At 47.1% G+C, this 23,699-nt stretch overlaps 2 protein-coding genes across 2 annotated transcripts in view; one reads left to right on the top strand and one right to left on the bottom strand.

The window, feature by feature from the left end:
• The first annotated feature begins 1,737 nt into the window (after positions 1-1,737).
• LOC142700035 (equilibrative nucleoside transporter 1-like) overlaps positions 1,738-23,699 on the top strand; it is a 34,780-nt gene continuing 12,818 nt past the window's right edge. Inside the window, exons 1-10 of the mRNA XM_075848089.1 lie at positions 1,738-1,801; positions 1,975-2,056; positions 3,944-4,173; positions 4,321-4,460; positions 6,676-6,810; positions 7,123-7,220; positions 7,689-7,785; positions 7,861-7,928; positions 8,073-8,181; positions 8,354-8,439. Of these exons, the coding sequence (XP_075704204.1) occupies positions 1,779-1,801; positions 1,975-2,056; positions 3,944-4,173; positions 4,321-4,460; positions 6,676-6,810; positions 7,123-7,220; positions 7,689-7,785; positions 7,861-7,928; positions 8,073-8,181; positions 8,354-8,439 (1,068 nt within the window). The 5' untranslated portion in view covers positions 1,738-1,778. The remainder of the gene's footprint in view (positions 1,802-1,974; positions 2,057-3,943; positions 4,174-4,320; positions 4,461-6,675; positions 6,811-7,122; positions 7,221-7,688; positions 7,786-7,860; positions 7,929-8,072; positions 8,182-8,353; positions 8,440-23,699) is intronic.
• LOC142700034 (uncharacterized) lies at positions 4,744-6,276 on the bottom strand (the record flags this gene model as incomplete). The annotated part of the gene is made up of 3 exons (XM_075848088.1): positions 4,744-5,003; positions 5,109-5,809; positions 5,921-6,276. Coding segments are annotated over 3 exons (1,317 nt in total), but the record flags the coding sequence as incomplete, so codon positions are not given.

Raw genomic sequence — 23,699 nt, 5'->3', positions numbered from 1 at the left:
TAATTTGATGGTGGGGGGTGGGGGGATTGGGGTGATGATTTGATGGTGGGGGGATTGGGGCGATAATTTGATGGTGGGGGGATTGGGGCGATGATTTGATGGTGGGGGGATTGGGGCGATAATTTGATGGTGGGGGGATTGGGGCGATGATTTGATGGTGGGGGGATTGGGGCGATGATTTGATGGTGGGGGGATTGGGGCGATAATTTGATGGTGGGGGGATTGGGGCGATAATTTGATGGTGGGGGGATTGGGGTGATGATTTGATGGTGGGGGGGATTGGGGTGATGATTTGATGGTGGGGGGATTGGGGTGATGATTTGATGGTGGGGGGTTACACTGTAATCTGGTGACTGTTATAATGTTTTCCTCTTTATTACATTATATTCATTATTATATTTGGGTCTGTGGAACTTTAACCCTTCGTTGACGATATTTTCTCATTTTACTGGCAAATTCTAAAACATTCCGCCGAACCCCCGACACGATCCCTCGACAATGATCCTTGATCCCTGGACAACGATCCCTCATCCCTCGACAACGATCCCTGATCCCTCGACAACGATCCCTCGACAACGATCCCTGATCCCTCGACAACGATCCCTGATCCCTCGGCAACGATCCCTGATCCCTCGGCAACGATCCCTGATCCCTCGACAACGATCCCTGATCCCTCGACAACGATCCCTGATCCCTCGGCAACGATCCCTGATCCCTCGGCAACGATCCCTGATCCCTCGACAACGATCCCTGATCCCTCGACAACGATCCCTGATCCCTCGACAACGATCCCTCATCCCTCGACAACGATCCCTCATCCCTCGACAACGATCCCTCATCCCTCGACAACGATCCCTCATCCCTCGACAACGATCCCTCGACAACGATCCCTCGACAACGATCCCTCGACAACGATCCCTCGACAACGATCCCTCGACAACGATCCCTCGACAACGATCCCTCATCCCTCGACAACGATCCCTCATCCCTCGACAACGATCCCTCATCCCTCGACAACGATCCTGATCCCTCGACAACGATCCCTGATCCCTCGACAACGATCCCTCATCCCTCGACAACGATCCCTCATCCCTCGACAACGATCCCTCATCCCTCGACAACGATCCCTCATCCCTCGACAACGATCCCTCATCCCTCGACAACGATCCCTGATCCCTCGACAACGATCCCTCATCCCTCGACAACGATCCCTGATCCCTCGACAACGATCCCTGATCCCTCGACAACGATCCCTGATCCCTCGACAACGATCCCTGATCCCTCGACAACGATCCCTGATCCCTCGACAACGATCCCTCATCCCTCGACAACGATCCCTCATCCCTCGACAACTATCCCTCATCCCTCGACAACGATCCCTCATCCCTCGACAACGATCCCTCATCCCTCGACAACGATCCCTCATCCCTCGACAACGATCCCTCGACAACGCTCAATGGCTGTTTTTTTGCTGGAGGTTTGTTAAGTATAAATGTGCAGGAGACGTCACTCGTAGTCACTGACTAACACTGAGCGATCAACACAAAGACCAAGCCGATGTCTGGGGTTGACCCGGGGCGCTGAGGAGGCCTCCAGCCTTTCAAGTTAAATTGGGCAAATAATTCTAATCTTAGGGATATGTGATTGGTGGAATTCCCCTTTAAATACTTGTAAGCCCTGGTTAGGGGCGGGGCTGTGACTACCTCCAGTCCTCATATTTACTTTTTTTTTTTTCTTTGCAGGCTTTCAGTTTTCAGAGAACAACATCCTGACTGACTATGAGTGCGCCCCCTAGGGACCGGTGAGTATTCTCATGTTGGTTGCGGACACGTGAGGACTGGTGGGCAGTCGCACCACATTCGGGATTCCCATTGTATAGACTCAAGATCTCTTCTATGGGTCCTTTTGGTGGAGGGAGAGGGGTCTTCCTGTGTCTTGAGGTGGCGTTGTTAACCCCTCTCCCCTCCCCCGCAGGTACAATGGCGTCTGGTGGATATTCTTCATGCTTGGACTCGGCACTTTGTTACCGTGGAATTTCTTCATGACTGCGACTATGGTGAGTGAGAAGCTGGAGGATCATTGATTGGGGCCCCAGACAGCTTTAGGGCCACAATGTTTGTTGTTGAGCCCGTAATCCAATTATGGTCAGTCTCTTACCTCATTGTCACCTAATAACCACATCCGAGCGCCAGTGACATCATCATATAGAGGGCGGGGCTTAAAGGTTATCTCCACCTACAGACAGGATCAGTACAGGATAAGTAATGTAATGTATGTACACAGTGACTCCACCAGCAGAATAGTGAGTGCAGCTCTGGAGTATAATACAGGATATAACTCAGGATCAGTACAGGATAAGTAATGTATGTACACAGTGACTCCACCAGCAGAATAGTGAGTACAGCTCTGGAGTATAATACAGGATGTAACTCAGGATCAGTACAGGATAAGTAATGTATGTACACAGTGACTCCTCCAGCAGAATAGTGAGTGCAGCTCTGGAGTATAATACAGGATGTAACTCAGGATCAGTACAGGATAAGTAATGTAATATATGTACACAGTGACCCCACCAGCAGAATAGTGAGGGCAGCTCTGGAGTATAATACAGGATGTAACTAAGGATCAGTACAGGATAAGTAATGTATGTACACAGTGACTCCACCAGCAGAATAGTGAGTGCAGCTCTGGAGTATAATACAGGATATAACTCAGGATCAGTACAGGATAAGTAATGTAATGTATGTACACAGTGACTCCACCAGCAGAATAGTGAGTACAGCTCTGGAGTATAATACAGGATATAACTCAGGATCAGTACAGGATAAGTAATGTAATGTATGTACACAGTGACTCCACCAGCAGAATAGTGAGTGCAGCTCAGGAGTATAATACTGGATGTAACTCAGGATCAGTACAGGATAAGTAATGTAATGTATGTACACAGTGACTCCACCAGCAGAATAGTGAGTGCAGCTCTGGAGTATAATACAGGATGTAACTCAGGATCAATACAGGATAAGTAATGTATGTACACAGTGACTCCACCTGCAGAATAGTGAGTGCAGCTCTGGAGTATAATACAGGATGTAACTCAGGATCAGTACAGGATAAGTAATATAATGTATGTACACAGTGACTCCACCAGCAGAATAGTGAGTGCAGCTCTGGAGTATAATACAGGATATAACTCAGGATCAGTACAGGATAAGTAATGTAATGTATGTACACAGTGACTCCACCAGCAGAATAGTGAGTGCAGCTCTGGAGTATAATACAGGATGTAACTCAGGATCAGTACAGGATAAGTAATGTAATGTATGTACACAGTGACTCCACCAGCAGAATAGTGAGTGCAGCTCTGGAGTATAATACAGGATATAACTCAGGATCAGTACAGGATAAGTAATGTAATGTATGTACACAGTGACTTCACCAGCAGAATAGTGAGTGCAGCTCTGGAGTATAATACAGGATGTAACTCAGGATCAGTACAGGATAAGTAATGTAATGTATGTACACAGTGACTCCACCAGCAGAATAGTGAGTGCAGCTCTGGAGTATAATACAGGATGTAACTCAGGATCAGTACAGGATATGTAATGTATGTACACAGTGACTCCACCAGCAGAATAGCGAGTGCAGCTCTGGAGTATAATACAGGATGTAACTCAGGATCCGTACAGGATATGTAATGTATGTACACAGTGACTCCACCAGCAGAATAGTGAGTACAGCTCTGGAGTATAATACAGGATATAACTCAGGATCAGTACAGGATAAGTAATGTAATGTATGTACACAGTGACTCCACCAGCAGAATAGTGAGTGCAGCTCTGGAGCGCTATGACATGGAGATCTTGGGGGGTTATACATAAGGGTTGGGTGGGTTGATGGCAGCGCTCTCCGTCTCCTCGAGTGTTTGTCTTCTTCTTCTCCTCAGTATTTCACTAGCCGCCTGGCTGAGCCGTCGAGTGACAGACAGGCCCCCAGTGACGGCGATGACTCCGCACCCCTCAATGTTTCGTCTGTGTTAGAAGTTCATGACTCGGGACTTAGATCTTTGGAGCCGGCGCGGAATCAGCTGCAGAGCAAGTTTAACAATGTGATGACACTTTGCGCCATGTTGCCCCTCCTCATCTTCACCTGCCTGAACTCCGTCCTGCACAGTCGGTGAGTGAGATTATACAGGTGGCGTATATAATGATCCGGGGGGGGGGGGGGGGGGTTATATGGAGCTACGTATAGATATATCGTGTGGGGTCTGCGACGTCTCCTTCCTGATTCTCCTTTTTTTTTTTTTTTTTTCTTTCTGTCCAGAATCTCTCAAAACATTCGCATTGTCGGCAGCCTGGCCGCCATCTTCCTGGTGTTCCTGCTGACCGCCATATTTGTGAAGATCGAGTTTTCCCCAATCACTTTCTTCACCTTAACAATGATTAAAATCGTTTTCATCAACTGTGAGTAATAATCGCCCCTCCCTCCCTGCGCTGCCTCTCCCTCCCTGCGCTGCCTCTCCCTCCCTCCCTGCGCTGCCTCTCCCTCCCTCCCTGCGCTGCCTCTCCCTCCCTCCCTGCGCTGCCTCTCCCTCCCTCCCTGCGCTGCCTCTCCCACCCTCCCTGCGCTGCCTCTCCCTCCCTCCCTGCGCTGCCTCTCCCTCCCTCCCTGCCCTGCCTCTCCCTCCCTCCCTGCGCTGCCCTCTCCCTCCCTCCCTGCGCTGTCTCTCTCTCCCACTCGTGCTGTCTCTCTCTCGCGCTGTCTCTCTCTCTCTCTCGCGCTGTCTCTCTCTCTCTCTCGCGCTGTCTCTCTCTCTCTCGCGCTGTCTCTCTCTCCCTCTCGCGCTGTCTCTCTCTCTCTCTCCCTCTCCCGCTGTCTCTCTCTCTCTCCCTCTCGCGCTGTCTCTCTCCCCCTCTCGCGCTGTCTCTCTCTCCCTCTCGCGCTGTCTCTCTCTCTCTCTCCCTCTCGCGCTGTCTCTCTCCCCCTCTCGCGCTGTCTCTCTCTCTCTCTCGTGCTGTCTCTCTCTCCCACTCGTGCTGTCTCTCTCTCGCGCTGTCTCTCTCTCCCACTCGTGCTGTCTCTCTCTCGCACTGTCTCTCTCTCTCTCGCACTGTCTCTCTCTCTCTCGCGCTGTCTCTCTCTCTCTCTCGCGCTGTCTCTCTCGCGCTGTCTCTCTCTCTCTCTCTCGCGCTGTCTCTCTCTCTCTCTCGCGCTGTCTCTCTCTCCCACTCGTGCTGTCTCTCTCTCTCTCTCTCTCTCGCGCTGTCTCTCTCTCTCCCCCTCTCGCGCTGTCTCTCTCTCCCTCTCGCGCTGTCTCTCTCTCTCTCCCTCTCGCGCTGTCTCTCTCCCCCTCTCGCGCTGTCTCTCTCTCTCTCTCGTGCTGTCTCTCTCTCCCACTCGTGCTGTCTCTCCCACTCGTGCTGTCTCTCTCTCCCACTCGTGCTGTCTCTCTCTCGCACTGTCTCTCTCTCTCTCGCGCTGTCTCTCTCTCTCTCTCGCGCTGTCTCTCTCTCTCTCTCGCGCTGTCTCTCTCTCTCTCTCTCTCTCGCGCTGTCTCTCTCTCTCTCTCGCGCTGTCTCTCTCTCTCTCTCTCTCGCGCTGTCTCTCTCTCTCTCTCTCTCGCGCTGTCTCTCTCTCTCTCTCTCTCTCTCTCGCGCTGTCTCTCTCTCCCACTCGTGCTGTCTCTCTCTCTCTCTCTCTCTCGCGCTGTCTCTCTCTCTCCCCCTCTCGCGCTGTCTCTCTCTCCCTCTCGCGCTGTCTCTCTCTCTCTCCCTCTCGCGCTGTCTCTCTCCCCCTCTCGCGCTGTCTCTCTCTCTCTCTCGTGCTGTCTCTCTCTCCCACTCGTGCTGTCTCTCCCACTCGTGCTGTCTCTCTCTCCCACTCGTGCTGTCTCTCTCTCGCACTGTCTCTCTCTCTCTCGCACTGTCTCTCTCTCTCTCGCGCTGTCTCTCTCTCTCTCTCTCTCTCGCGCTGTCTCTCTCTCTCTCTCTCTCTCTCGCGCTGTCTCTCTCTCCCACTCGTGCTGTCTCTCTCTCTCTCTCTCTCTCGCGCTGTCTCTCTCTCCCACTCGTGCTGTCTCTCTCTCTCTCTCTCTCTCGCACTGTCTCTCTCTCTCTCTCTCTCTCTCTCTCTCCCTCTCGCGCTGTCTCTCTCCCCCTCTCGCGCTGTCTCTCTCCCCCTCTCGCGCTGTCTCTCTCTCCCTCTCGCGCTGTCTCTCTCTCTCTCCCTCTCGCGCTGTCTCTCTCTCTCTCTCGTGCTGTCTCTCTCTCCCACTCGTGCTGTCTCTCTCTCGCGCTGTCTCTCTCTCCCACTCGTGCTGTCTCTCTCTCGCACTGTCTCTCTCTCTCTCGCACTGTCTCTCTCTCTCTCGCGCTGTCTCTCTCTCTCTCTCGCGCTGTCTCTCTCTCTCTCTCTCTCTCTCTCTCGCGCTGTCTCTCTCTCTCTCTCTCTCTCTCTCTCGCGCTGTCTCTCTCTCTCTCTCTCTCTCTCTCTCTCTCTCGCGCTGTCTCTCTCTCTCTCTCTCTCTCGCGCGCTGTCTCTCTCTCCCACTCGTGCTGTCTCTCTCTCTCTCTCTCTCGCACTGTCTCTCTCTCTCTCTCTCTCTCTCTCTCTCTCTCTCGCGCTGTCTCTCTCTCTCTCTCTCTCTCTGACGTCGCTCTCGTGTTTTCTGCTCCTCAGCATTTGGCGCTCTCCTCCAGGGCAGTCTCTTTGGATTGGCCGCGCTCTTCCCAGCAAGTTACACGGCTCCGATAATGAGCGGTCAGGGTTTGGCCGGGACATTTGCAGCTTTCGCTATGATTTGCGCTTTGGCCAGTAAGTAACATAAAGACTGTGATAGCCCCTCCCCCATATAATCCGGCTGCCCCTCCCCCATATAATCCGGCTGCCCCTCCCCCATATAATCCGGCTGCCCCTCCCCCATATAATCCGGCTGCCCCTCCCCCATATAATCCGGCTGCCCCTCCCCCTCCCGCGGGTGTTATTGATGATCCGGCTGCCCCTCCCCCTCCCGCGGGTGTTATTGATGATCTGGCTGCCCCTCCCCCTCCCGCGGGTGTTGTTGATGATCCGGATGCCCCTCCCGCGGGTGTTGTATTATAACCTGCCGGTCTCCGTGTTTTGCAGGCGGCTCCGCGCTGGAGGACAGTGCGTTTGGCTATTTCGTCGCCGCCTGTGCGGTCGTCCTCCTCGCCCTCATCTCTTACTTGGCTCTTAATAAACTGGTGAGTCTGGAAATTGGAGGTGGAGGATGAGCCGATCCTGGATCAGGCGAGATCGTTATAATGTCCCGGTGTTAAAAGGAGGAGCTGCAGCTGGTTCAGAGTCTGGGCCTCATTTTCTCTCTCCTGTCGTTACAATGTATCAGTCTGTGGGGTGCAGTAAACTCTTCTGTGGGTGATGATGCTTTACACTGCAGGATCTCTCCCTCAGTGTGTAACAAGAATATGAGCAGCTCCGTGTTATAAATACGTGGTCCGTGCAGCCCCCTCCCCCGTACTGCCGCTGCTCCCCTGTACTATCTCCAACGAGGCCAGGACCAGTTCTCAGCTTCTCTGAATATTTCCATTCACTGGCAGCAAGCAGAGATCAGGGAGTCTGTTAGAAAGCTGCCGATCTCTTCAGTTTGATTTGCAGCAGCGGGTGCGGGGGAGGGGTCGCCCGCTCCGATATTCATGTCGCGTTCATTGCAGGAATTTTACCAGTTTTACACCGTGGAGAATCTGAAAGACGAAGCGGCGAAGAACGTCCCGGACCACGTGGAGCTGCGGAAAGACCTGCTGCAGAAGGGTGAGCGGGGGCGGGGGAGGTTCTGCCGTCATACAGGGGAGGGGTCGGCCTGTATATAATTCCTGCCCCCCCCAGGTGACCGCGTTGAGGAGTCCGGAGTCCGGACGACCGAGAAACCATCAATCATCCACATCCTGAAGAAGGTAATTGCTGCTGGCCACGCCCCTTCCCGCAAGCCCCTCCCCACTGCTCGCCCGGCGGCCGCCTATTCTACATCCGGCCTAAAATACTGAAAAACGCCTCAAAATACGAAAAACGTGAAACCCTCCGGTGATTGTCGCCTCCAGATCTGGGTGCTGGCGCTGTCCGTCTGCCTCGTCTTCACCGTCACCATTGGGATATTCCCGTCTGTCACCGCCGATGTCAAGTCAACCGTGGCCGGCGACTCCCAGTGGGGTAAGTAACAAAGTTACCCCACAACTCCACCTCCCGGGAGAACAGACGGGCTGCGCTACTGCAATCTGTTATCACCTCCAGCGCAGTCTGTGGTAGTGACGACCCCCGACATTGCCCCGGGACCCTCGCTCCGCCCTCCGCATCACTGTGTGCCGTCCTCTCTCCTCTACAGCAAAGTATTTCATCCCAGTGTCGTGTTTTCTGCTTTTCAACCTGTTTGACTGGGCCGGACGCAGCGTCACCTCCCTGGTCATGTGGGTGAGTATGAAGGAGGCGCAATAGTCTGCAGAGAGGTCAGTGGTGTAATAATCTGCAGGATATATCACTATGTATCTGTCGGGAGGTGGAGGAGCAATGTTCTGCAGATCTGTGGAGAGGTCAGTGGTGTAATAATCTGCAGGATATATCACTATGTATCTGTCAGGAGGTGGAGGAGCGATGTTCTGCAGATCTCTAGAGAGGTCAGTGGTGTAATAATCTGCAGGATATATCACTATGTATCTGTCAGGAGGTGGAGGAGCAATGTTCTGCAGATCTGTAGAGGGGTCAGTGGTGTAATAATCTGCAGGATATATCACTATGTATCTGTCAGGAGGTGGAGGAGCAATGTTCTGCAGATCTGTAGAGAGGTCAGTGGTGTAATAATCTGCAGGATATATCACTATGTATCTGTCAGGAGGTAGAGGAGCAATGTTCTGCAGATCTGTAGAGAGGTTAGTGGTGTAATAATCTGCAGGATATATCACTATGTATCTGTCAGGAGGTAGAGGAGCAATGTTCTGCAGATCTGTAGAGAGGTCAGTGGTGTAATAATCTGCAGGATATATCACTATGTATCTGTCAGGAGGTAGAGGAGCAATGTTCTGCAGATCTGTAGAGAGGTCAGTGGTGTAATAATCTGCAGGATATATCACTATGTATCTGTCAGGAGGTGGAGGAGCAATGTTCTGTAGAGAGGTCAGTGGTGTAATAATCTGCAGGATATATCACTATGTATCTGTCAGGAGGTAGAGGAGCAATGTTCTGCAGATCTGTAGAGAGGTCAGTGGTGTAATAATCTGCAGGATATATCACTATGTATCTGTCAGGAGGTAGAGGTGCAATGTTCTGCAGATGTAGAGAGGTCAGTGGTGTAATAATCTGTAGTATATATCACTATGTATCTGTCAGGAGGTAGAGGAGCAATGTTCTGCAGATCTGTAGAGAGGTCAGTGGTGTAATAATCTGCAGGATATTTCGCTATGTGTCTGTCAGGAGATAGAGGAGCAATGTTCTGCAGATCTGTAGAGAGGTCAGTGGTGTAATAATCTGCAGGGTATATCACTATGTATCTGTCAGGAGGTAGAGGAGCAATGTTCTGCAGATCTGTAGAGAGGTCAGTGGTGTAATAATCTGCAGGATATATCACTATGTGTCTGTCAGGAGGTAGAGGAGCAATGTTCTGCAGATCTGTAGAGAGGTCAGTGGTGTAATAATCTGCAGGATATATCACTATGTATCTGTCAGGCGGTGGAGGAGCAATGTTCTGCAGATCTCTAGAGAGGACAGTGGTGTAATAATCTGCAGGATATATCACTATGTATATGTCAGGAGGTAGAGGAGCAATGTTCTGCAGATCTGTAGAGAGGTCAGTGGTGTAATAATCTGCAGGATATATCACTATGTATCTGTCAGGAGGTAGAGGAGCAATGTTCTGCAGATCTGTAGAGAGGTCAGTGGTGTAAATAATCTGCAGGGTATATCCCTATGTATCTGTCAGGAGGTGGAGGAGCGATGTTCTGCAGATCTGTAGAGAGGTCAGTGGTGTAATAATCTGCAGGATATATCACTATGTATCTGTCAGGAGGTGGAGGAGCGATGTTCTGCAGATCTGTAGAGAGGTCAGTGGTGTAATAATCTGCAGGATATATCACTATGTATCTGTCAGGAGGTAGAGGAGCGATGTTCTGCAGATCTGTAGAGGGGTCAGTGGTGTAATAATCTGCAGGATATATCACTATGTATCAGGAGGTGGAGGAGCGATGTTCTGCAGATCTGTAGAGGTCAGTGGTGTAATAATCTGCAGGATATATCACTATGTATCTGTCAGGAGGTGGAGGAGCAATGTTCTGCAGATCACTAGAGAGGTCAGTGGTGTAATAATCTGCAGGATATATCACTATGTATCTGTCGGGGTAGAGGAGCAATGTTCTGCAGATCTGTAGAGAGGTCTGTGGTGTAATAATCTGCAGGATATATCACTATGTATCTGTCAGGAGGTAGAGGAGCAATGTTCTGCAGATCTGTAGAGAGGTCAGTGGTGTAATAATCTGTAGTATATATCACTATGTATCTGTCAGGAGGTAGAGGAGCGATGTTCTGCAGATCTGTAGAGAGGTCAGTGGTGTAATAATCTGCAGGATATATCACTATGTATCTGTCAGGAGGTGGAGGAGCAATGTTCTGCAGATCTGTAGAGAGGTCAGTGGTGTAATAATCTGCAGGATATATCACTATGTATCTGTCAGGAGGTGGAGGAGCGATGTTCTGCAGATCTGTAGAGAGGTCAGGGGTGTAATAATCTGCAGGATATATCACTATGTATCTGTCAGGAGGTGGAGGAGCAATGTTCTGCAGATCTGTAGAGAGGTCAGTGGTGTAATAATCTGCAGGATATATCACTATGTATCTGTCAGGAGGTAGAGGAGCAATGTTCTGCAGATCTGTAGAGAGGTCAGTGGTGTAATAATCTGCAGGATATATCACTATGTATCTGTCAGGAGGTAGAGGAGCAATGTTCTGCAGATCTGTAGAGAGGTCAGTGGTGTAATAATCTGTAGTATATATCACTATGTATCTGTCAGGAGGTAGAGGAGCAATGTTCTGCAGATCTGTAGAGAGGTCAGTGGTGTAATAATCTGCAGGATATATCACTATGTATCTGTCAGGAGGTAGAGGAGCAATGTTCTGCAGATCTGTAGGGAGGTCAGTGGTGTAATAATCTGCAGGATATATCACTATGTATCTGTCAGGAGGTGGAGGAGCGATGTTCTGCAGATCTGTAGAGGTCAGTGGTGTCATAATCTGCAGGATATATCACTATGTGTCTGTCAGGAGGTAGAGGAGCGATGTTCTGCAGATCTGTAGAGAGGTCAGTGGTGTAATAATCTGCAGGATATATCACTATGTATCTGTCAGGAGGTAGAGGAGCGATGTTCTGCAGATCTGTAGAGAGGTCAGTGGTGTAATAATCTGCAGGATATATCACTATGTATCTGTCAGGAGGTGGAGGAGCAATGTTCTGCAGATCTGTAGAGGTCAGTGGTGTAATAATCTGCAGGATATATCACTATGTATCTGTCAGGAGGTGGAGGAGCAATGTTCTGCAGATCTGTAGAGAGGTCAGTGGTGTAATAATCTGCAGGATATATCACTATGTATCTGTCAGGAGGTAGAGGAGCGATGTTCTCAGGATATATCACTATGTATCTGTCAGGAGGTGGAGGAGCAATGTTCTGCAGATCTGTAGAGGTCAGTGGTGTAATAATCTGCAGGATATATCACTATGTATCTGTCAGGAGGTGGAGGAGCAATGTTCTGCAGATCTGTAGAGAGGTCAGTGGTGTAATAATCTGCAGGATATATCACTATGTATCTGTCAGGAGGTAGAGGAGCGATGTTCTGCAGATATGTAGAGAGGTCAGTGGTGTAATAATCTGCAGGATATATCACTATGTATCTGTCAGGAGGTGGAGGAGCGATGTTCTGCAGATCTGTAGAGAGGTCAGTGGTGTAATAATCTGCAGGATATATCACTATGTATCTGTCAGGAGGTAGAGGAGCAATGTTCTGCAGATCTGTGGAGAGGTCAGTGGTGTAATAATCTGCAGGATATATCAGTATGTATCTGTCAGGAGGTAGAGGAGCAATGTTCTGCAGATCTGTAGAGAGGTCAGTGGTGTAATAATCTGCAGGATATATCACTATGTACCTGTCAGGAGGTAGAGGAGCAATGTTCTGCAGATCTGTAGAGAGGTCAGTGGTGTAATAATCTGCAGAATATATCACTATGTATCTGTCAGGAGGTAGAGGAGCAATGTTCTGCAGATCTGTAGAGGTCAGTGGTGTAATAATCTGCAGGATATATCACTATGTATCTGTCAGGAGGTAGAGGAGCAATGTTCTGCAGATCTGTAGAGAGGTCAGTGGTGTAATAATCTGCAGGATATATCACTATGTATCTGTCAGGAGGTGGAGGAGCAATGTTCTGCAGATCTGTAGAGGTCAGTGGTGTAATAATCTGCAGGATATATCACTATGTATCTGTCAGGAGGTGGAGGAGCAATGTTCTGCAGATCTGTAGAGAGGTCAGTGGTGTAATAATCTGCAGGATATATCACTATGTATCTGTCAGGAGGTAGAGGAGCGATGTTCTCAGGATATATCACTATGTATCTGTCAGGAGGTGGAGGAGCAATGTTCTGCAGATCTGTAGAGGTCAGTGGTGTAATAATCTGCAGGATATATCACTATGTATCTGTCAGGAGGTGGAGGAGCAATGTTCTGCAGATCTGTAGAGAGGTCAGTGGTGTAATAATCTGCAGGATATATCACTATGTATCTGTCAGGAGGTAGAGGAGCGATGTTCTGCAGATATGTAGAGAGGTCAGTGGTGTAATAATCTGCAGGATATATCACTATGTATCTGTCAGGAGGTGGAGGAGCGATGTTCTGCAGATCTGTAGAGAGGTCAGTGGTGTAATAATCTGCAGGATATATCACTATGTATCTGTCAGGAGGTAGAGGAGCAATGTTCTGCAGATCTGTGGAGAGGTCAGTGGTGTAATAATCTGCAGGATATATCAGTATGTATCTGTCAGGAGGTAGAGGAGCAATGTTCTGCAGATCTGTAGAGAGGTCAGTGGTGTAATAATCTGCAGGATATATCACTATGTACCTGTCAGGAGGTAGAGGAGCAATGTTCTGCAGATCTGTAGAGAGGTCAGTGGTGTAATAATCTGCAGAATATATCACTATGTATCTGTCAGGAGGTAGAGGAGCAATGTTCTGCAGATCTGTAGAGGTCAGTGGTGTAATAATCTGCAGGATATATCACTATGTATCTGTCAGGAGGTGGAGGAGCAATGTTCTGCAGATCTGTAGAGAGGTCAGTGGTGTAATAATCTGCAGGATATATCACTATGTATCTGTCAGGAGGTGGAGGAGCAATGTTCTGCAGATCTGTAGAGAGGTCAGTGGTGTAATAATCTGCAGGATATATCACTATGTATCTGTCAGGAGGTAGAGGAGCAATGTTCTGCAGATCTGTAGAGAGGTCAGTGGTGTAATAATCTGCAGGATATATCACTATGTATCTGTCAGGAGGTAGAGGAGCGATGTTCTGCAGATCTGTAGAGAGGTCAGTGGTGTAATAATCTGCAGGATATATCACTATGTATCTGTCAGGAGGTAGAGGAGCGATGTTCTGCAGATCTGTAGAGAGGTCAGTGGTGTAATAATCTGCAGGATATATCACTATGTATCTGTCAGGAGGTAGAGGAGCAATGTTCTGCAGATCTGTAGAGAGGACAGTGGTGTAATAATCTGCAGGATATATCACTATGTATCTGTCATGAGGTAGAGGAGCAATGCTCTGCAGATCTGTAGAGAGGTCAGTGGTGTAATAATCTGCAGGATATATCACTATGTATCTGTCAGGAGGTAGAGGAGCAATGTTCTGCAGATCTGTAGAGAGGTCAGTGGTGTAATAATCTGCAGGATATATCACTATGTATCTGTCAGGAGGTAGAGGAGCGATGTTCTGCAGATCTGTAGAGAGGTCAGTGGTGTAATAATCTGCAGGATATATCACTATGTATCTGTCAGGAGGTAGAGGAGCAATGTTCTGCAGATCTGTAGAGAGGACAGTGGTGTAATAATCTGCAGGATATATCACTATGTATCTGTCAGGAGGTAGAGGAGCAATGTTCTGCAGATCTGTAGAGAGGACAGTGGTGTAATAATCTGCAGGATATATCACTATGTATCTGTCAGGAGGTAGAGGAGCAATGTTCTGCAGATCTGTAGAGGTCAGTGGTGTAATAATCTGCAGGATATATCACTATGTATCTGTCAGGGGGTAGAGGAGCAATGTTCTGCAGATCTGTAGAGAGGTCAGTGGTGTAATAATCTGCAGGATATATCACTATGTATCTGTCAGGAGGTAGAGGAGCGATGTTCTGCAGATCTGTAGAGAGGTCAGTGGTGTAATAATCTGCAGGATATATCACTATGGATCTGTCAGGAGGTAGAGGAGCGATGTTCTGCAGATCTGTAGAGAGGTCAGTGGTGTAATAATCTGCAGGATATATCACTATGTATCTGTCAGGAGGTGGAGGAGCGATGTTCTGCAGATCTGTAGAGAGGTCAGTGGTGTAATAATCTGCAGAATATATCACTATGTATCTGTCAGGAGGTGGAGGAGCAATGTTATGCAGATCTGTAGAGAGGTCAGTGGTGTAATAATCTGCAGGATATATCACTATGTATCTGTCAGGAGGAGGAGCAATGTTCTGCAGATCTGTAGAGAGGTCAGTGGTGTAATAATCTGCAGGATATATCACTATGTATCTGTCAGGAGGAGGAGCAATGTTCTGCAGATCTGTAGAGAGGTCAGTGGTGTAATAATCTGCAGGATATATCACTATGTATCTGTCAGGAGGTGGAGGAGCAATGTTCTGCAGATCTGTAGAGAGGTCAGTGGTGTAATAAACTGCAGGGTATATCACTATGTATCTGTCAGGAGGTAGAGGAGCAATGTTCTGCAGATCTGTAGAGAGGTCAGTGGTGTAATAATCTGCAGGATATATCACTATGTATCTGTCAGGAGGTAGAGGAGCAATGTTCTGCAGATCTGTAGAGAGGACAGTGGTGTAATAATCTGCAGGATATATCACTATGTATCTGTCAGGAGGTGGAGGAGCAATGTTCTGCAGATCTGTAGAGAGGTCAGTGGTGTAATAATCTGCAGGATATATCACTATGTATCTGTCAGGAGGTGGAGGAGCAATGTTCTGCAGATCTGTAGAGAGGTCAGTGGTGTAATAATCTGCAGGATATATCACTATGTATCTGTCAGGAGGTGGAGGAGCAATGTTCTGCAGATCTGTAGAGAGGTCAGTGGTGTAATAATCTGCAGGATATATCACTATGTATCTGTCAGGAGGTGGAGGAGCAATGTTCTGCAGATCTGTAGAGAGGTCAGTGGTGTAATAATCTGCAGGATATATCACTATGTATCTGTCAGGAGGTAGAGGAGCAATGTTCTGCAGATCTGTAGAGGTCAGTGGTGTAATAATCTGCAGGATATATCACTATGTATCTGTCAGGAGGTAGAGGGGCAATGTTCTGCAGATCTGTAGAGAGGTCAGTGGTGTAATAATCTGCAGGATATATCACTATGTATGTCAGGAGGTAGAGGAGCAATGTTCTGCAGATCTGTAGAGAGGTCAGTGGTGTAATAATCTGCAGAATATATCACTATGTATCTGTCAGGAGGTGGAGGAGCAATGTTATGCAGATCTGTAGAGAGGTCAGTGGTGTAATAATCTGCAGGATATATCACTATGTATCTGTCAGGAGGAGGAGCAATGTTCTGCAGATCTGTAGAGAGGTCAGTGGTGTAATAATCTGCAGGATATATCACTATGTATCTGTCAGGAGGAGGAGCAATGTTCTGCAGATCTGTAGAGAGGTCAGTGGTGTAATAATCTGCAGGATATATCACTATGTATCTGTCAGGAGGTGGAGGAGCAATGTTCTGCAGATCTGTAGAGAGGTCAGTGGTGTAATAATCTGCAGGGTATATCACTATGTATCTGTCAGGAGGTAGAGGAGCAATGTTCTGCAGATCTGTAGAGAGGTCAGTGGTGTAATAATCTGCAGGATATATCACTATGTATCTGTCAGGAGGTAGAGGAGCAATGTTCTGCAGATCTGTAGAGAGGACAGTGGTGTAATAATCTGCAGGATATATCACTATGTATCTGTCAGGAGGTAGAGGAGCAATGTTCTGCAGATCTGTAGAGGTCAGTGGTGTAATAATCTGCAGGATATATCACTATGTATCTGTCAGGAGGTAGAGGGGCAATGTTCTGCAGATCTGTAGAGAGGTCAGTGGTGTAATAATCTGCAGGATATATCACTATGTATGTCAGGAGGTAGAGGAGCAATGTTCTGCAGATCTGTAGAGAGGTCAGTGGTGTAATAATCTGCAGGATATATCACTATGTATCTGTCAGGAGGTAGAGGAGCAATGTTCTGCAGATCTGTAGAGAGGTCAGTGGTGTAATAATCTGCAGGATATATCACTATGTATCTGTCAGGAGGTGGAGGTGCAATGTTCTGCAGATCTGTAGAGAGGTCAGTGGTGTAATAATCTGCAGGATATATCACTATGTATCTGTCAGGAGGAGGAGCAATGTTCTGCAGATCTGTAGAGAGGTCAGTGGTGTAATAATCTGCAGGATATATCACTATGTATCTGTCAGGAGGTAGAGGAGCGATGTTCTGCAGATCTGTAGAGAGGTCAGTGGTGTAATAATTTGCAGGATATATCACTATGTATCTGTCAGGAGGTAGAGGAGCAATGTTCTGCAGATCTGTAGAGAGGTCAGTGGTGTAATAATCTGCAGGATATATCACTATGTATCTGTCAGGAGGTAGAGGAGCAATGTTCTGCAGAACTGTAGAGAGGTCAGTGGTGTAATAATCTGCAGGATATATCACTATGTATCTGTCAGGAGGTAGAGGAGCAATGTTCTGCAGATCTGTAGAGAGGTCAGTGGTGTAATAATCTGCAGGATATATCACTATGTATCTGTCAGGAGGTGGAGGAGCAATGTTCTGCAGATCTGTAGAGAGGTCAGTGGTGTAATAATCTGCAGGATATATCACTATGTATCAGGAGGTAGAGGAGCGATGATCTGTAGAGGGGTCAGTGGTGTAATAATCTGCAGGATATATCACTTATGTATCTGTCAGGAGGTAGAGGAGCGATGTTCTGCAGATCTGTAGAGAGGTCAGTGGTGTAATAATCTGCAGGATATATCACTATGTATGTCAGGAGGTAGAGGAGCAATGTTCTGCAGATCTGTAGAGAGGTCAGTGGTGTAATAATCTGCAGGATATATCACTATGTATCTGTCAGGAGGTAGAGGAGCGATGTTCTGCAGATCTGTAGAGAGGTCAGTGGTGTAATAATCTGCAGGATATATCACTATGTATCTGTCAGGAGGTGGAGGAGCGATGTTCTGCAGATCTGTAGAGAGGTCAGTGGTGTAATAATCTGCAGGATATATCACTATGTATCCGTCAGGAGGTAGAGGAGCGATGTTCTGCAGATCTGTAGAGAGGTCAGTGGTGTAATAATCTGCAGGATATATCACTATGTATCTGTCAGGAGGTAGAGGAGCAATGTTCTGCAGATCTGTAGAGCGCTCAGTGGTGTAATAATCTGCAGGATATATCACTATGTATCTGTCAGGAGGTAGAGGAGCAATGTTCTGCAGATCTGTAGAGAGGTCAGAGGTGTAATAATCTGCAGGATATATCACTATGTATGTCAGGAGGTAGAGGAGCGATGTTCTGCAGATCTGTAGAGAGGTCAGTGGTGTAATAATCTGCAGGATATATCACTATGTATCTGTCATGAGGTAGAGGAGCAATGCTCTGCAGATCTGTAGAGAGGTCAGTGGTGTAATAATCTGCAGGATATATCACTATGTATCTGTCAGGAGGTAGAGGAGCAATGTTCTGCAGATCTGTAGAGAGGTCAGTGGTGTAATAATCTGCAGGATATATAACTATGTATCTGTCAGGAGGTAGAGGAGCAATGTTCTGCAGATCTCTAGAGGTCAGTGGTGTAATAATCTGCAGGATATATCACTATGTGTCTGTCAGGTGGTAGAGGAGCGATGTTCTGCAGATCTGTAGGGAGGTCAGTGGTGTAATAATCTGCAGAATGTATCTAGCAGGAGGTAGAGGAGCAATGTTCTGCAGATCTGTAGAGAGGTCAGTGGTGTAATAATCTGCAGGATATATCACTATGTATCTGTCAGGAGGTGGAGGAGCAATGTTCTGCAGATCACTAGAGAGGTCAGTGGTGTAATAATCTGCAGGATATATCACTATGTATCTGTCCGGAGGTAGAGGTGCAATGTTCTGCAGATCTGTAGAGAGGTCAGTGGTGTAATAATCTGCAGGATATATCACTATGTATCTGTCAGGAGGTAGAGGAGCAATGTTCTGCAGATCTGTAGAGAGGTCAGAGGTGTAATAATCTGCAGGGTATATCACTATGTATCTGTCAGGAGGTAGAGGAGCAATGTTCTGCAGATCTGTAGAGAGGTCAGTGGTGTAATAATCTGCAGGATATATCACTATGTATCTGTCAGGAGGTAGAGGAGCAATGTTCTGCAGATCTGTAGAGAGGTCAGTGGTGTAATAATCTGCAGAATATATCACTATGTATCTGTCAGGAGGTAGAGGAGCAATGTTCTGCAGATCTGTAGAGAGGTCAGTGGTGTAATAATCTGCAGGATATATCACTATGTATCTGTCAGGAGGTAGAGGAGCAATGTTCTGCAGATCTGTAGAGAGGTCAGGGGTGTAATAATCTGCAGGATATATCACTATGTATCTGTCAGGAGGTAGAGGAGCGATGTTCTGCAGATCTGTAGAGAGGTCAGTGGTGTAATAATCTGCAGGATATATCACTATGTATCTGTCGGGGTAGAGGAGCAATGTTCTGCAGATCTGTAGAGAGGTCTGTGGTGTAATAATCTGCAGGATATATCACTATGTATCTGTCAGGAGGTAGAGGAGCAATGTTCTGCAGATCTGTAGAGAGGTCAGTGGTGTAATAATCTGCAGGATATATCACTATGTATCTGTCAGGAGGTAGAGGAGCAATGTTCTGCAGATCTGTGGAGAGGTCAGTGGTGTAATAATCTGCAGGATATATCAGTATGTATCTGTCAGGAGGTAGAGGAGCAATGTTCTGCAGATCTGTAGAGGGGTCAGTGGTGTAATAATCTGCAGGATATATCACTATGTACCTGTCAGGAGGTAGAGGAGCAATGTTCTGCAGATCTGTAGAGAGGTCAGTGGTGTAATAATCTGCAGAATATATCACTATGTATCTGTCAGGAGGTAGAGGAGCAATGTTCTGCAGATCTGTAGAGGTCAGTGGTGTAATAATCTGCAGGATATATCACTATGTATCTGTCAGGAGGTGGAGGAGCAATGCTCTGCAGATCTGTAGAGAGGTCTGGGGTGTAATAATCTGCAGGATATATCACTATGTATCTGTCAGGAGGTAGAGGAGCAATGTTCTGCAGATCTGTAGAGAGGTCAGTGGTGTAATAATCTGCAGGATATATCACTATGTATCTGTCAGGAGGTAGAGGAGCAATGTTCTGCAGATCTGTAGAGAGGTCAGTGGTGTAATAATCTGCAGGATATATCACTATGTATCTGTCAGGAGGTGGAGGAGCGATGTTCTGCAGATCTGTAGAGGTCAGTGGTGTAATAATCTGCAGGATATATCACTATGTATCTGTCAGGGGGTAGAGGAGCAATGTTCTGCAGATCTGTAGAGGTCAGTGGTGTAATAATCTGCAGGATATATCACTATGTATCTGTCAGGAGGTGGAGGAGCAATGTTCTGCAGATCTGTAGAGAGGACAGTGGTGTAATAATCTGCAGGATATATCACTATGTATCTGTCAGGAGGTAGAGGAGCAATGTTCTGCAGATCTGTAGAGAGGTCAGTGGTGTAATAATCTGCAGGATATATCACTATGTATCTGTCAGGAGGTAGAGGAGCAATGTTCTGCAGATCTGTAGAGAGGTCAGTGGTGTAATAATCTGCAGGATATATCACTATGTATCTGTCAGGAGGTAGAGGAGCGATGTTCTGCAGATCTGTAGAGAGGTCAGTGGTGTAATAATCTGCAGGATATATCACTATGTATCTGTCAGGAGGTAGAGGAGCAATGTTCTGCAGATCTGTAGAGAGGACAGTGGTGTAATAATCTGCAGGATATATCACTATGTATCTGTCATGAGGTAGAGGAGCAATGCTCTGCAGATCTGTAGAGAGGTCAGTGGTGTAATAATCTGCAGGATATATCACTATGTATCTGTCAGGAGGTAGAGGAGCAATGTTCTGCAGATCTGTAGAGAGGTCAGTGGTGTAATAATCTGCAGGATATATCACTATGTATCTGTCAGGAGGTAGAGGAGCAATGTTCTGCAGATCTGTAGAGAGGACAGTGGTGTAATAATCTGCAGGATATATCACTATGTATCTGTCAGGAGGTAGAGGGGCGATGTTCTGCAGATCTGTAGAGAGGTCAGTGGTGTAATAATCTGCAGGATATATCACTATGTATCTGTCAGGAGGTAGAGGAGCAATGTTCTGCAGATCTGTAGAGAGGTCAGTGGTGTAATAATCTGCAGGATATATCACTATGTATCTGTCAGGAGGTAGAGGGGCGATGTTCTGCAGATCTGTAGAGAGGTCAGTGGTGTAATAATCTGCAGGATATATCACTATGTATCTGTCAGGAGGTAGAGGAGCAATGTTCTGCAGATCTGTAGAGGTCAATGGTGTAATAATCTGCAGGATATATCACTATGTATCTGTCAGGAGGTAGAGGAGCGATGTTCTGCAGATCTGTAGAGAGGTCAGTGGTGTAATAATCTGCAGGATATATCACTATGGATCTGTCAGGAGGTAGAGGAGCGATGTTCTGCAGATCTGTAGAGAGGTCAGTGGTGTAATAATCTGCAGGATATATCACTATGTATCTGTCAGGAGGTGGAGGAGCGATGTTCTGCAGATCTGTAGAGAGGTCAGTGGTGTAATAATCTGCAGGATATATCACTATGTATCTGTCAGGAGGTAGAGGAGCAATGTTATGCAGATCTGTAGAGAGGTCAGTGGTGTAATAATCTGCAGGATATATCACTATGTATCTGTCAGGAGGAGGAGCAATGTTCTGCAGATCTGTAGAGAGGTCAGTGGTGTAATAATCTGCAGGATATATCACTATGTATCTGTCAGGAGGAGGAGCAATGTTCTGCAGATCTGTAGAGAGGTCAGTGGTGTAATAATCTGCAGGATATATCACTATGTATCTGTCAGGAGGTGGAGGAGCAATGTTCTGCAGATCTGTAGAGAGGTCAGTGGTGTAATAATCTGCAGGATATATCACTATGTATCTGTCAGGAGGTAGAGGAGCAATGTTCTGCAGATCTGTAGAGAGGTCAGTGGTGTAATAATCTGCAGGATATATCACTATGTATCTGTCAGGAGGTGGAGGAGCGATGTTCTGCAGATCTGTAGAGAGGTCAGTGGTGTAATAATCTGCAGGATATATCACTATGTATCTGTCAGGAGGTAGAGGAGCGATGTTCTGCAGATCTGTAGAGAGGTCAGTGGTGTAATAATCTGCAGGATATATCACTATGTATCTGTCAGGAGGTAGAGGAGCAATGTTCTGCAGATCTGTAGAGCGCTCAGTGGTGTAATAATCTGCAGGATATATCACTATGTATCTGTCAGGAGGTAGAGGAGCAATGTTCTGCAGATCTGTAGAGAGGTCAGAGGTGTAATAATCTGCAGGATATATCACTATGTATGTCAGGAGGTAGAGGAGCGATGTTCTGCAGATCTGTAGAGAGGTCAGTGGTGTAATAATCTGCAGGATATATCACTATGTATCTGTCATGAGGTAGAGGAGCAATGCTCTGCAGATCTGTAGAGAGGTCAGTGGTGTAATAATCTGCAGGATATATCACTATGTATCTGTCAGGAGGTAGAGGAGCAATGTTCTGCAGATCTGTAGAGAGGTCAGTGGTGTAATAATCTGCAGGATATATAACTATGTATCTGTCAGGAGGTAGAGGAGCAATGTTCTGCAGATCTCTAGAGGTCAGTGGTGTAATAATCTGCAGGATATATCACTATGTGTCTGTCAGGTGGTAGAGGAGCGATGTTCTGCAGATCTGTAGGGAGGTCAGTGGTGTAATAATCTGCAGAATGTATCTAGCAGGAGGTAGAGGAGCAATGTTCTGCAGATCTGTAGAGAGGTCAGTGGTGTAATAATCTGCAGGATATATCACTATGTATCTGTCAGGAGGTGGAGGAGCAATGTTCTGCAGATCTGTAGAGAGGTCAGTGGTGTAATAATCTGCAGGATATATCACTATGTATCTGTCAGGAGGTAGAGGAGCAATGTTCTGCAGATCTATAGAGAGGTCAGTGGTGTAATAATCTGCAGGATAGATCACTATGTATCTGTCAGGAGGTAGAGGAGCAATGTTCTGCAGATCTGTAGAGGTCAGTGGTGTAATAATCTGCAGGATATATCACTATGTATCTGTCAGGAGGTGGAGGAGCAATGTTCTGCAGATCACTAGAGAGGTCAGTGGTGTAATAATCTGCAGGATATATCACTATGTATCTGTCCGGAGGTAGAGGTGCAATGTTCTGCAGATCTGTAGAGAGGTCAGTGGTGTAATAATCTGCAGGATATATCACTATGTATCTGTCAGGAGGTAGAGGAGCAATGTTCTGCAGATCTGTAGAGAGGTCAGAGGTGTAATAATCTGCAGGGTATATCACTATGTATCTGTCAGGAGGTAGAGGAGCAATGTTCTGCAGATCTGTAGAGAGGTCAGTGGTGTAATAATCTGCAGGATATATCACTATGTATCTGTCAGGAGGTAGAGGAGCAATGTTCTGCAGATCTGTAGAGAGGTCAGTGGTGTAATAATCTGCAGAATATATCACTATGTATCTGTCAGGAGGTAGAGGAGCAATGTTCTGCAGATCTGTAGAGAGGTCAGTGGTGTAATAATCTGCAGGATATATCACTATGTATCTGTCAGGAGGTAGAGGAGCAATGTTCTGCAGATCTGTAGAGAGGTCAGGGGTGTAATAATCTGCAGGATATATCACTATGTATCTGTCAGGAGGTAGAGGAGCGATGTTCTGCAGATCTGTAGAGAGGTCAGTGGTGTAATAATCTGCAGGATATATCACTATGTATCTGTCGGGGTAGAGGAGCAATGTTCTGCAGATCTGTAGAGAGGTCTGTGGTGTAATAATCTGCAGGATATATCACTATGTATCTGTCAGGAGGTAGAGGAGCAATGTTCTGCAGATCTGTAGAGAGGTCAGTGGTGTAATAATCTGCAGGATATATCACTATGTATCTGTCAGGAGGTAGAGGAGCAATGTTCTGCAGATCTGTGGAGAGGTCAGTGGTGTAATAATCTGCAGGATATATCAGTATGTATCTGTCAGGAGGTAGAGGAGCAATGTTCTGCAGATCTGTAGAGGGGTCAGTGGTGTAATAATCTGCAGGATATATCACTATGTACCTGTCAGGAGGTAGAGGAGCAATGTTCTGCAGATCTGTAGAGAGGTCAGTGGTGTAATAATCTGCAGAATATATCACTATGTATCT

This window comes from Rhinoderma darwinii, unplaced genomic scaffold, assembly GCF_050947455.1.
Source record: "Rhinoderma darwinii isolate aRhiDar2 unplaced genomic scaffold, aRhiDar2.hap1 Scaffold_1775, whole genome shotgun sequence".
Classification (NCBI taxonomy): domain Eukaryota; kingdom Metazoa; phylum Chordata; class Amphibia; order Anura; family Rhinodermatidae; genus Rhinoderma; species Rhinoderma darwinii.
The sequence above is the reverse complement of the archived record's forward strand: the minus strand, read 5'-3'. Positions and strand labels throughout refer to the sequence as shown.